A 13,778-nucleotide genomic window follows, 5' to 3' on the forward strand; every position below is an offset into this window, starting at 1 on the left:
TCAAATGTACTAAGTTTGAACGATATGGTTTTATTTTTTTTCTCTTCTAAAATCTAAAATCATCTGTGGAATACATTTGTTTTCACGAATCAAAAAAAATCTAAAAATTAATAATATTACACTAGTTCTTTGTTAATTGTTATCCCCTGCTTATGATTTTCAGCTGCTCTTTGAATTGATTTTTGTAGGCTTATTATCCAACATCTATGTATTTTCACCTCTGCAAAGCCAATTTGCACAAACAAAATTTTCAACTCACCGGAAATAGATTCTACCAGTAAACAAATTCAAAAAGATTCCACTGATCTAACTTTGGCCAAAAATAACTATCATTAGGAATGGGGAGGATGACCATAATACACCATTCCCGGCGGCTGCAGTGGCCTGAAACTAGGAGCTGTCGGGGGTTGCTGATTTAATACAGGTATCTGCTGATTCATATGTGCTGGTTGCTGCGCCAATGGAATTGGTTGCTGAGTCAAAGGAACCATTGGACTCACCATATGGGCTGGTGGAGGCGGTCCTGCTGGCATGGGTGGGATGTTGCTGTATCCGTATGGGGTCATGATCCCTCCTGATGGCTGCAGATATTGTTGGGGAGGCGGGTTAGAGAGCATGTGATATTGAGCTTGTGAGGTTGAGGCTTGGTTTGGCAGAGTTGCTTGGGGTACCAAAACTGTTTGATATGAATGGTTAGGAGCAGCAATTGACTGAGCTGGCAAAAACATGTTGGGATCCGAAACAGGCATAGGCTTCTCAGATTTTGAAATCGCGTCGGTCACTGCATTGACAGGTGTCGGTGTGAACGAACTTGATGGTGTAGAAGCCTTTACTAAACCAGCATTCTTTGCTTCTTCAGCTGCAAATGTAGAGAGAACAGAGTGCATGATCATTTGAGAGGAGCTAGAGGCTGTAAGCTTGTCTGCAACTTCAGCTGCAATAGCTGCAGCCGTCCTCTTTGGTGTTTGTCCTGCTTTTGAATTCATATCAACTGACGGGGTAGTCGTAGTAGATGGTTTTGATACATAATCTTCATCATTGAGTCGCTTCCGCATGTTGCAGGCCTCCTCTGCCTGAGCCTGAGCTACCTAGATTAATACATTAAAACAAACTGATAATCCTTTTTTGGACCGTAGCATATAGATCTACAGTCAGCCTAGTATTCAACTCAGAAGATACAGGTTTCAACAATAATATAGCAATATTTTGTTGGCAATCATACGTTCCAGAAAACTTCAAAACAAATTGACTATTGTGACTGGAACCAAATTTGACCACAGAAAGATACAGATTATCGAACTCCAGGTTTCAGCCAATAGATTACTGAAACTGATTACTTAAGTTGATGCATGATGAGTGTTCAACCTGAACCCCACGGTTTAGAAGGCTGTGTAGATATGATAAGTTTTCTACCTCAAACTTCTATATATTTCCACAAACTTCCATGACTTAATCAACCTCAGGAGAGACAGAATTCATGACAAATTACAGATTTAAAAAAGGAACCATTTCACTAGTAAGTAACAATGGGGGTACTCCGTGACAAGCTGCCTAGCATCCAACAGTTGAAACTACATAGAGTGGTTACCGGAGCTAAAGGTACACTTATCACATGCTCTTATTAGAAGATAAGTGAAACGAAAAAACATTTAAAGGCATTAAGTAGCATAAAATGTACCTGCATCTGAGTGCGAACATTCTCCAGTTCAGATTCCTGAAAGAGATTCAGAAAGTAAGAACATGGAATAGCAAAACTCCTATTGTCACAAGTTATTACATGCACAAACTTCTTAAAAAAAATTTCTTTTTATATGATGGGATGATCAGGTACCTCTTCATGGAGAGCTTCTTTTAACTGAGACACAAGTGCTACTCTACTGGCTTCAACGGATTTAAGTTTCTCAATACATTGTTTCAAAAGATTTTCTTCCTCCTCGAGTTCAGTAGCCAAGGTTTTCCGCTTTGGATCTTTAGCTGAGGACAAAGAAAATACATTTCAGACAACCAATTTCTGACAATCATAGCATGAGTTTTAAATGTCTACAAATGAAAAGAAGTAAAAATGAATATGTTAAATATTTTTTCAAAACTACAACATATATATTGACCCTGTATCATTATTGGCTTACCGATAGTACAGGCAATACCAACATCTTTCTCCATCTTCCTCACACGATGAACCCCTGACTTGCATTTAGCCATCTCTTCCTCTTCACTGGGTCGTTCACTGAGCACCAAGTGATATGCTGACACTATTTTTTCAGCTGCACCCCCAATAGACAATTTCTGATGTCCAGAAAAATAAGAAGAAAAGTAAGCTAATAATGTGATCACATCAAGAAAAAAATAGAAACAGACACACAGAGAGAAAGAGATGAATAAAATGTGATATGCTGACACTATTTTTTCAGCTACACCCCCAATAGACAATTTCTGATGTCCAGAAAAATAAGAAGAAAAGTAAGCTAATAATGTGATCACATCAAGAAAAAAATAGAAACAGACACACAGAGAGAAAGAGATGAATAAAATGTGATATGCTGACACTATTTTTTCAGCTACACCCCCAATAGACAATTTCTGATGTCCAGAAAAATAAGAAGAAAAGTAAGCTAATAATGTGATCACATCAAGAAAAATATAGAAACAAACACACAGAGAGAAAGAGAGGAATAAAATGGCACTTTCTGACCGTTCTAATGGATCGCGAATCTCGTTTCACAATTCTGACTGAGCGTGAACGTTTTTTGCCATTGAACTCCAAGGGTGGTGGAGGCACATCTCCAGCAGCAAGCATGACATCTTTGAGACTTCGTGCACGGGACCCAAAGACTCTCCTTTCTTCCCATATATTAACCTGCCAATTTAGTAAAAAGTAATTAACAGATTTCCAAGAAAAGTAACATGTTCACCCTTCTTTACACCAGATATTCCTTAAACTTTCTTACATGTTCACCAATGCCTAAACTATAAATTACTACTAGACTCTAGAACCCTGCTAATCAAGAAACTTTGAGTATAAAATATCTCAAAAAATTGGCTAGAAAGGAAGTCAAATCCCTGACCTCTTAGTTTATAACAAAGACCTTAACCATCAACTTAATTCTTGGGGTTGAAACTCTTGATTAATCATTCATTAACAGTTAATAAATATCGGGTAGTAGATTATAACGGATTGATATTACTAAACATACACAGATATTTTTAATTAAATTGATAACAGAGTGCAATAATTTAAATCCAAAATTAAGGTAATTGATGGATTCATTGGTTTATAAAGGAACTATGTCATCAGTGCTCAGTACTAAGAATCTTACCAATCTGGAGACAACTTTCTTTCCAGGATCATCCCCTTTCTCAACAACATCTTTGAGAGCCGAGGGAAGGACTTTCCAAAACTCGGTGACAAATTCATTTCCCTTACGCTTACTGTTCTGTAGGATGTCATTTGCAAGATACAAAAGGGGAACTTTCTGAACCATCGAAGAGTTGTGAAATTGTTTATCCCATGTTGCAACCACCAGTTCTGCTTTGCTCTGGTGAAATATACACCAGTGTGACAATGCTATGCAAATAAGTTAAGGTAACAGATGACATGGATAGAAGACCAATATTAACACGCAACTGCAATTTTATTATCTTCTCACTATTCTTGCGCATATGCAAATCCCTAACAACATTTAAATTACTTACTTTATTACTCATCAACACCATAAAAAGAGCAGTATCTGTACAATCTCCATTCAAGACCACATAATCCAAACATTAAACTTGAACAAAAAAAAAAGCCATTCTCATTCATTCCTAATTTCATTTTTCACTCAATTCAAAAAAAGAAAATACACCTCCCAAATTTCTCGACAGGAAGGTGAAGACCTCCAAGGATTATACGCATGTACACACAGTATCAAACATCAAAAGCTCAACCTTAAATATCCAATAAATTCTCATGTTTGCTCCACAATTACATTCTAAATCAATTGCCTGTCCTTTTGACTGCAAATTTGACCTCAATCAGCCAAGGAATTAAGAATTTGCTGCAATTAGTATTGACCATCACATACAGCAAAAATCGTGAACAATGCAATTACGATACGTCCTCGAGCACAGGCATAAAAAGCATCCAAATTTCAAAAACTTTGTTGCAATAACTCATACAACACAACACAAAATCATGTTCTACTCTTAACTGCATATACCAAACATCATGAGCATAACAAAGGACTAAAAAAATGTTCATTAATAAAACAATAAGCTATAAAACTGTTGAAGATTGAACCTTTTTTGTTAGGAGGATGAAGATTAAAGGTTTCTTGAAAGAGTTAGAAGCCCGAACAATTGATTTTTATTGCTTTTAACTCCAACAAAAACAAACTAATTATTCTCACGAAAACAAATAAAAATAACGAACAAAAAGGATACTTTCAATACACTGTTGGGTGCTGTTGAGCTTGGAGAGCTTCTCTGCAAGTATCTGTTCACTGAACACACTATTCATCCCACAAATCGAAACCCACTTGAAACCCTAATTTAAACCCCAAAACAGCTTGCAAATTTCAAAAATCAAACACCCAATTGAACCAACCCAGAAGCTGAAATTCCAATAACCCTAACCAAACTGATCAAAGTTCGATCTTTAAACCCTCAAATTGATAGAGAACAAATTTTGATGACAGAGCGAGCATTGGGTAGGTCCCAAATTGAGCAAATGTAAAGAGAATCACTCGACTACATGTGAGACAGAAAACCCTAACAGGTCCAAAACAGCGAAATAATAAGTATAAAACGACAGCGTTTTCTTGAATTGGGAGATAGAGTTTAAGCTCCGAGCTTCGAAGTTAAGTTCAGTTCAGAGAGTGAGAGAGTTTTCAGTTTTGGGCATTTGGCGCAAATTATGAAAGAAAGAGGACATTTGTCTAAAGGGCGCCAGGAGAACAGTGTGCACCATGAAAATAAAGGAATTTTAGAGTGAAAACTGTTCAAATAAGGATTTTTTTTCTTTTCTTTTTTGTTGTTGTTTTTTTTCCCCGGGGGGGAGAGAGGGGAAGGGGAATATTATTAATTTCAATATTTGGACTAAATTAGTATGGATTTTTACTTGTTTGGAATATATTAAAAAATTTCTCTATTATTTTTTTTTAGAGAGATTCTTTGCTTACCTATTTAACATTGGAATCAAGATTTTTAAACTATATGCTATGTAGGGCTTTTATGGATCAAAATAAATTTGCATAAAAAAAAAAAAAAAAGCCTTAATACAAACATGAGAAAATTGGTTGGCTTGGCAAAGCTAGTGTAACAAATCCCACATTGAAAGCGTATTGGGGAAGTCTTAGGCTTATAAATGGGGGGAGTCCTTCCACCTAATAGGTTAGCCTTTTGGGTGTGAAACTCCCACCCCGTGACAAGTGGTATCAGAGCAGACCCAATCCGTCTTTCGATGTCCCGTCAAGCGCCCACGCAGGGGCGTCCACGTGTGATTGTGGGTCCACACGAGAGTGAGGTGGATGGGTAGGCAGGGGGCCCCACCTGTGACGAGGACGTCACAGGATTGGGTGGGGGAGAATGTAACAAATCCCACATTGAAAGCGTATTGGGGAGGTCTTAGGCTTATAAATGGGGGGAGTCCCTCCACCTAATAGGTTAGCCTTTTGAGTGTGAAACTCCCACCCCGTGACACTAGGCAGGCAAGTGAAGAAATCAAAGTCACAGTTTCATAAACGTCTTTAGAAATGGTCAAGTTTAATAAAATTTCATAATCCATACAACTATTCTATATGTACAACTTATGATAGGTATAATTATTTTCTTAAATGATATTGTTATGCCTAAAAATATAAGGGCTGACGTCAGGACCCTTTAGCCAGCAAAAGTCAGATCATTGGAACAGACACTGTCTGCGTCTGTCAGGGTAGTGGGCGCGCGTCAGGCTAGTCAGGAGGTTGTGGTGCTCCCACGTGTCCAATCCCAGCTCTAAATCGCGCAAATCACTCTGGAAGGTTGGTAATGTGACATAAAGAAGGATTTGCACGGATAATCCCACCAACTCGCAGATTTAGTGATGATTGCCTCAAGGCATTTGACTATAAATTAGGAATTCATCTCTCATTAAAGGGATTGGCACCTTTTTCACTCAATTAATTACTCTCTCTCTTTTCTCAGCAATCGATACCTTGTAATATCATTGTAAAGTCAGTCAGCTAATAGCGACCTGACTCATATCATCAATATAAGCATCAGTGGATGTAGGACTTGCTACCTTAGCATCAGAACCACTTTAAAATTTGTCTTTATTGCATTTACTATCCCTCATCCATTATTTTCACGTGTGATTTCGGGGCCCCTTGCACCATTTTGCACGTGCATTTCGTTGGTGCAAAATCCAGCATCAACAGTTTGGCGCTAGAAGGAAGGCCTGATTTAGTGTTCATCCTTCATCAGGAGAGTCTCCAACCTACCGGTTCTACAATAACAAATGGCCCGCCAACCAGAACATGAACAAACCAACCAGGGTACTCAAGGGTCCCCCCACGTTCAAGGGGATACCTCTTCCAAAAAACCTTCAACTCTGCAGAATGCTGCGGGAGATATCCCATCAAGCTCACAGCTTGACCTCGCTATAAGAAGCTACCTGGAGAGGTTTGACAATACTCTCTAGACGGTCAACCAAAGGTTTGACCGTTTGGACCAAGGCGCGCCATCCAAGTCAGCTGCGGCGGTACAACAGCCAAAAATGCCTGCAGGTCACGCGAAAGTGCGGCAAAGGGAAATAGCCCGTGCCACGAGCGCTGCAGCGCAAAGGCGAAAGGGTAAGCAAGTGGCAAAAAGCAAGCCCACGGGCTCCAAAGGGCCAGCAAACACTGACCGCGTTCCAAGCAAAATACCAGTCTCGCTGAGACTTGGTGAAAAGACACAGCTTGAGCTGTCCCACGCCATGTCGCAGGTACATACCCATAAAAGTGCTGGACGGGTCGATTTTTATCACCGTCAGCAAGCCAATCCTGGTCACCACCGTGCGAGAGGGTCCCACACTTCGCCGGGCGGTTCTTACCACCACGAAGGTCGTGAGAATACCCCGCACCTCTCATCGCCATCGCATGCCTCTAGTCAGCGTGTGTCGAGAGTGGCTAGAACCGCCAACCAAGGCGAAGAAGAGCCCCAAGCAGCTCCGCTGCCGCAAATTGAAGAGTTGCAGCGAGCTCTAGACAAGCTAAGGGCCCAGCAAAATGAGCAGGGACAGGTCGCGTCTGCGTCCCCCTTCTCTCCCGAGGTGTTAGCTGCTCCACTCCCGTCAGGATTCAGGATGCCCGAAATGCGGGCGTTTGATGGAAACTCTAATCCGCAAGATCATCTGTATGAATTTAACGACCTGATGGAGCTTCACCAGGTCTCAGACTTGGCAAAATGCCGCTGTCTAGCAGTAACATTGACATCCCATGCCAAACGATGGTTCAGGTCGCTCCCAGTAGGGTCAGTCAGTTCGTGGCCTCAGATGAGCACGACGTTCCTCAGGCATTTTCAAGCGAATCGAAAGTTTTCAATGCCTTTGAGCTACCTTAGCAACATAAGGCAAGAAATGGATGAATCACTCCAGTCTTACATTGACCGTTTCCACAGGAAACTCAACAAGGTGGCTCATACCCTCGAAGAGTCTGTTCGGACTCTCATTATAGCCGGGGTTCGCCCTCAAACCGACCTGTGAAAGGAATTACAAGCTGAGGACGATGTCTCCCTCACGGGATTCTACAACCTTGTAGAGAAGTACCTCCGAATAGAAAATTCATTGGCGGCACTACGCCGTCGTGACCCCGGCGCATCAAGCAGTATGTCTGGTCGGGAGGAAAGTAGAAGAGTTGATCGCAGAGGGGACGCTGACGATCAACGAAAAGGGAAGAAACCCCGCTACGAGCACAAGAAATCCTATGCTCACACTACAAGAATTTAGGCTTCTCACAACAAAATAATTTGTCACTATAAGTATCAAAATTGTGACTATTTCTTTAATGTGAGGAATTATATTGGTCACTAGGTTGGTCACATTAAGCTCGTACTCTTAAGTGTAAGGTAACGAAAAAGCGTTTAGTTACCATAACCTAATTATTTATTGTGACAATAATAATTTGTCACTTTAAACTAGTTTATTGTGATAAATTATTTGTAACAATAGAAAACAATTTTTATCACTACAAGTAATATTTTGTCACAATTGATTTACATTTAAAGACCAAATGATAAGCTTTATAGTGAAAAAATCATATATTATGACAAAATTGATTTTGTCAAAATTGTGAATGGTGACTAAATTATTTGGTCATAATTTTAATAGTGACAGAAATTTATTTGTCATTGACTTTATTGTGACAACATTTATTTCGTCACATGTTTGTTTATATGACAATATTATTTGTTAAAAATTATATAGTGACAAAAATAATTTTGTAAATAATTTAATAGCATGACAAATAATTTTTGATACAAATATTTTTACATGACAGATTTTTTATTGTCAAAATAATATAAGCGTGACAAATATTTTTTGACATCTCAATAATGATAAAAATATTCATGTCTGTGCTTCTAAAATGTGACGAATCTTTTTTGTGAAAAGAATATTCAAGTGAAAAAAAAAAATTATGGGGAAATTAAAATCGTGATAAATTATATTTATCAAATTTTGTTAATAGCGACAGAAATATTTTTGTCAAAAACATGAAAAGTGTAGTGACAAAAATTTAAGTCATTAAATTTTGAGACCTTATATAATTTTTTTGTTAATATTAAAAGTGACAAAAATATCTTGTCAACAATTTAAAAGAGTAACAAAAGTTATTTTATATCAATTTGATCTGACAATTTTATATATACATTTCACATTTAATAAATAAAATTATAAATAATAACCTTTTTTTTTCCCCCACAATGGAACGTACAACTATTATCATTATCAAAACTATGAATTCATATATCACTTTTAACTTAAAATGAAATTATATCAAGGAAAAATTTATTAAAATATATAAAGTCAACAACATTTTAATTTTAATACGTTTAACACATAAAAGCTAAAGACAGTCTACTACAGCTATTTTATTGATATAAATATGAAAGCATCCATGTGTTGATGGTCCCTTCATGATCATGTTCCTCATCGCGACAGGACAAGGCTCATTATACTCCGTTGAATGTGTCTATATCGGCCATTCTGGATAAATCCGAGGAGGCCAGTGTGCTCGGTGAGCCAAAGCCCATGAAAACTCCCGTGACAGCCAGAAATAATAAAAAATATTGTCGCTTTCATCGGGACAACGGGCATCACACAAATGAATGCCGAGCTCTAAAGCAAGCGATCGAAGAACTCATCAAGAAATGGCACTTCAAGGAATATATTGATGACTCCACTCCTGCAAAAGAGAAGAACCAAGAGGAACAAGGAAGAAAACGTCGTAATCGCCGTGGGTATAGCAGCGTTAACATGATCTTTGGAGGACTGCACCTCGCGGGAAACACGCGATGCACGCAGGAAAGGTACGCTCGCGAAGCCCATCACGACCCGATCAGGGTGATGAGCACATCGCAGCGACCACAAAAGGCTCGAAAGGAAGAGCTGATTGCCTTCTATGAGAAGGAGGCATCTCGTTTGCATCATCGTCACGACGATTTCCTCGTGATCACGCCCCTAATAGGATGCCATAATGTCCGCAGAATGCTCGCGGACAACGGAAGCGCTGTGAACATCCTGTTCCAGACCGCTTTCAAAAGAATGAACTTGGACGAGGCCGACCTGAAGCCCGCTTCGATCCCTCTTTACGGCTTTGCAGGGGACCACGTGATCCCTAAAAGAACAATCTAGCTCCCAGTCACGCTCGGTGACTACGACGAGGTGACGAGGGTTACTGAATTCTTGGTTGTGGATTGCCCATTGGCCTTCAATGGAATCTTGGGGCGACCTCTGTTGAAAAGCTTCAAGGCAGTCACTTCCATATACCATCTCAAGATAAAGTTCCCAACTCCAACGGGGATAGGGGAAGTGAGCGGATCGCAAAGCGCATCTCGCGACTGCTACATAAAAGCAGTGCAGATGGCGTGTAAAGGAAATGGCATTTCACGATGTGTGCCCCGCCAGGCTATGATGATCAGTCGGATCGAACCGCAGCCTGGCCCAGCAGAGGATAATATAGATCCTCGAATCCAAGAGATCCCTCCCAGCGGCCCAGTTGAGGATGTGTCCGAGGTTTCGGTTGATCCGAAAGAACCGAGCCGAGTGTTAAGAATTGGAAGATGTCTCAACCCCCAGGTCGCGTCCGAGATGATAAGCTTCCTGGTCGAAAACATCGATGTGTTTGCCTGGTCGCATGCAGATATGGTCGGGATCAGCCCGGATATCATTTGCCATGCGTTAAACATCGACGGTGAAGCCAAGCCAGTCTGCCAGAAAAGAAGAGCAATGGATCCGAAGCGGTATGCCGCCTTGAAATTAGAAGTGGACAACCTCCTCCTAAATGGATCCATCCGAGAGGCACTCTACCCGACCTAGGTTGCCAACCCGGTCCTGGTAAAGAAGTCAAATGGCAAGTGGCGAACCTGCGTCAACTTCAGCGACCTCAATAAGGCTTGCCCTAAAGACAGCTTCCGCTTGCCAAGAATTGACTAGCTCGTGGATGCCACCTCGGGGCACTAGCTGCTTAGTTTTATGGATGCATACTCGGGATACAATCAAATTCTGATGTATGGGCCGGACGAGGAGCATACGTCCTTTATTACAGACCAGGGGCTGTATTGTTACAAAGTTATGCCTTTCGGCCTCGAGAACGCTGGCGTTAGGGCTGGAAAAAAAAAACCGAAAACCGAACCGAACCGAGAAACCGGAACGAAACCGAACCGAAAAACTGGTTTTTCAAATCAACCGGTTCGGTTTCGGTTTTCAAAAATAATTAAACCGAATTTTCGGATCGGTTAACGGTTTAAGGATAATATTAAACCGGTTAACCGAACCGGTTTTGAAAACCGGTTTTGAAAAAAATAAAAACATAAAAAAATCCCTTATTTTTTCCCCCCCTTTTTCTTGGTATCAGCTACGCAGACCTGCAGTCTGCTACTCTGCGCATTTTCTTGGGTTTGGTTCTCACGCAATCTTTCACTATTTTCTTTCTTCTTCTTCTTTCTCCTTTCACTTCTTTCTCTTGTCTTTTTTCAGTTTTTCTTCACATTTTCGTCTTCTTCTCTTCCTCTCCTTCACCAACTTTTTTATCTTTCTTCGTCTTCTTTCTCCTTTCACTGCTTTCTCTTTCTTTTTTCAATTATTCTTCACATTTTCGTCTTCTTCTCTTCCTCTCCTTCACCAATTTCTCTTTCTTTTTCGTCTTCTTCTCTTCTTCTCCTTCTCCACTTTTCCTTTTCTTTTTCGTCTTCTTCTCCTGTCACTTTTCTGTTTTTTTTTTCTTTTTCGTCTTCTCCATTTCTTCTCTTTCACAGCTTTTGTGTTTAGATTTGGATAAGAAGCGAGAACAGAACACCATGATTGGACTTCAGCCTCCTTCTCCTTCATCGTTTGGTAAAGCATAATTTTAATTCAAGTAAAAAAAAAATTGGAAAAAAAAATGGAGTGTGACGACCAAATTGGGCCAAAAAAAGCAGCCCATAATTCATAATTGGGCTAAATAATGCAACCCAATATTTAACCGGTTTAAAACCGGTTAACCGGTTAACCGAACCGAATTTTCGGTTCGGTTCATAACCGGTTTTTAACCGAAACCGGACCGGTTTCGGTTCAATCATTTTTTTAAACCGAAAACCGGTTCGGTTCAAGTTTTTGGTTAACCGGTTCGGTTAACCGGTTTTTTCCACCCCTAGCTGGCGTGACCTACCAGCGATTGGTTAATCGTATGTTCTCTGACCAGATTGGAAGAACAATAGAGGTTTATATGGACAACATGCTAGTCAAATCCCAGGTCGCCTCAGAGCACATTGCGCATCTCGCTGAGATGTTTAACATTCTCCGGCTATATAGGATGAAAATGAATCCTCTCAAGTGTTCATTCAGAGTATCATCAGGAAAGTTCCTAGGGTACATGGTTAACCAACAGAGGATATAAATAAATCCCGAGAAGATTCAAGCTCTGCTCGACATGGAGAGCTCGACCAGTAAAGAGCAGGTCATGTGCCTTAACGGGCAAATAGCGGCACTTAGTCGCTTCATATCAAGATTAACAGATCGTTGCTTGCCATTCTTCAATGTCCTAAAAGCCAACAAGAGGCTCGAGTGGACACCTGAGTGCGAACAGGCATTCCAAAGCATAAAAGAACACCTCGGGAAACCACCTCTCCTGTCCAAGCCTTTTCCGCAAGAAATCCTACTTCTGTACCTGTCCGTTTCTCAGTTCGTGGCCAGTGCAGCTTTGATTCGGGAAGAGGAAAAGGTGCAGTGGCCAGTGTACTATGCGAGCAAGTGCTTGATGGATGTCGAGATGCGGTATCCAGAAATGGAGCGATTAGCCTATGCCCTGCTGATCGCCTCCAGAAAGCTACGACCTTACTTCCACGCCCATACCATCCATGTGATGACTAATTACCCACTCATACAAGTCCTTCAAAAGCCAGAAGCATCGAGTAAATTACTTAAATGGGCCATGGAATTAAGTCAGTTCGATCTCAAGTATAAGCCGAGATCGACTATAAAAGGGCAAGCAGTTGCTAACTTCATCTCAGAATTTTCCTATCTTTCGAGCGAGCAACAGCCTGGCGAAGCCATTCAGGAAGATATTCAGAACCTGTCGACCTGGAGCCTCTACGTTGACGGGTCATCGAACAGAAAAAGGGTCGGTGCCGGTCTCCTTCTCTTGAGCCCCGAAGGGGCCCGCATTCATGGCATTCTTCGGTTTAGATTTAAAGCGATCAACAACGAGGCTGAGTATGAAGCTCTGCTCACCGGGTTGTGGTTGGCCAGAGAAATGGGCGCAACCGCGATCAGTGTGTACATCGATTCCATGCTGGTCGTCAACCAAATTTTGGGGGAATATCAAGCCAAGGAAGAAAACATGGTCCGTTATCTGAAAGAAGCCAAGGCCGCACTCGAGCCGTTCAAACATTATAAAATCACGCAGATTCCCAGAGACAACAACTCTGTGGCGGACGCCCTGGCAAGGATAGCCTCGTCGTTGGACTCAGAGGCACCAGATAGCATCCCTATTCGGCTCGTCGAAACCCCAAGTATCAGCCCGATCGAACAGGCCGTGAATGCGACTCATTCTGATTCCTGGATGACTCCCATTTTTCTGTACCTTAAGAATGGGATCTTACCGGATGACAAGGTCGAGGCAAGGGTCCTGCGAACAAGATCCGCTCGCTATACCCTCATCGGGGACCAGCTGTATAGGAGGGGATTTAGTGCCCCTCTCCTTCGATGTGTAACCAGCGAAGAAGCGAACTACATTATGAGGCAAATTCATGAAGGGATCTACGGTAATCACACAGCCGCGCGATCTCTTGCAAACAAGGTTGTTCGTCAAGGGTACTATTGGCCCTGAATTCAAGACGACGCTTACGACTTTGTCAAGAGATGCGATAAGTGTCAACGGTTCGCAAGCATACAGTGAGCTCCCTCCCACGAACTGATAACTATGACTAGCCCCTGGCCTTTTTCCATGTGGGGGATCGATCTCATTGGCCCCTTGCCAGTTGGAAGAGGGGGAGTCAAATATGTCGTGGTCGCGGTAGATTACTTCACCAAGTGGGTAGAAGTCGAACCGCTAGCCGCGATCACGACCAGAAAGCTGAAGGAC

General features: G+C 41.3%; 1 protein-coding gene across 1 annotated transcript; it reads right to left on the reverse strand.

Annotated features, from left to right (window-relative positions):
• Positions 1–193: 193 nt before the first annotated feature.
• On the reverse strand, positions 194–4,986 carry LOC116115065 (regulation of nuclear pre-mRNA domain-containing protein 1B). Its single transcript, XM_031401196.1, has 7 exons — positions 4,423–4,986; positions 3,318–3,565; positions 2,693–2,857; positions 2,130–2,286; positions 1,832–1,974; positions 1,679–1,714; positions 194–1,088 (listed from the first exon to the last, which is right to left on the reverse strand). Exons 1-7 carry the CDS (start codon positions 4,496–4,498, stop codon positions 333–335), a joined length of 1,581 nt encoding a protein of 526 aa, XP_031257056.1. The 5' UTR covers positions 4,499–4,986; the 3' UTR covers positions 194–332.
• Between the last annotated feature and the right edge of the window lie 8,792 nt (positions 4,987–13,778).

The sequence above is a fragment of the Pistacia vera genome, unplaced genomic scaffold (genome assembly GCF_008641045.1).
Source record: "Pistacia vera cultivar Batoury unplaced genomic scaffold, PisVer_v2 Contig73, whole genome shotgun sequence".
Taxonomy (NCBI): domain Eukaryota; kingdom Viridiplantae; phylum Streptophyta; class Magnoliopsida; order Sapindales; family Anacardiaceae; genus Pistacia; species Pistacia vera.

Bases quoted from the DNA above. Each gene is read 5' to 3' on its own strand.
- LOC116115065 (XM_031401196.1), bottom strand. From the start codon at position 4,498: ATGAATAGTGTGTTCAGTGAACAGATACTTGCAGAGAAGCTCTCCAAG. The intron at 3,566-4,422 runs GTATCCTTTTTG...TTATTTGCATAG, and splicing joins CACCCAACAGTGTATTGAAA to CATTGTCACACTGGTGTATA. The intron at 2,858-3,317 runs GTAAGATTCTTA...CTAAATTGGCAG, and splicing joins AGAAAGTTGTCTCCAGATTG to GTTAATATATGGGAAGAAAG.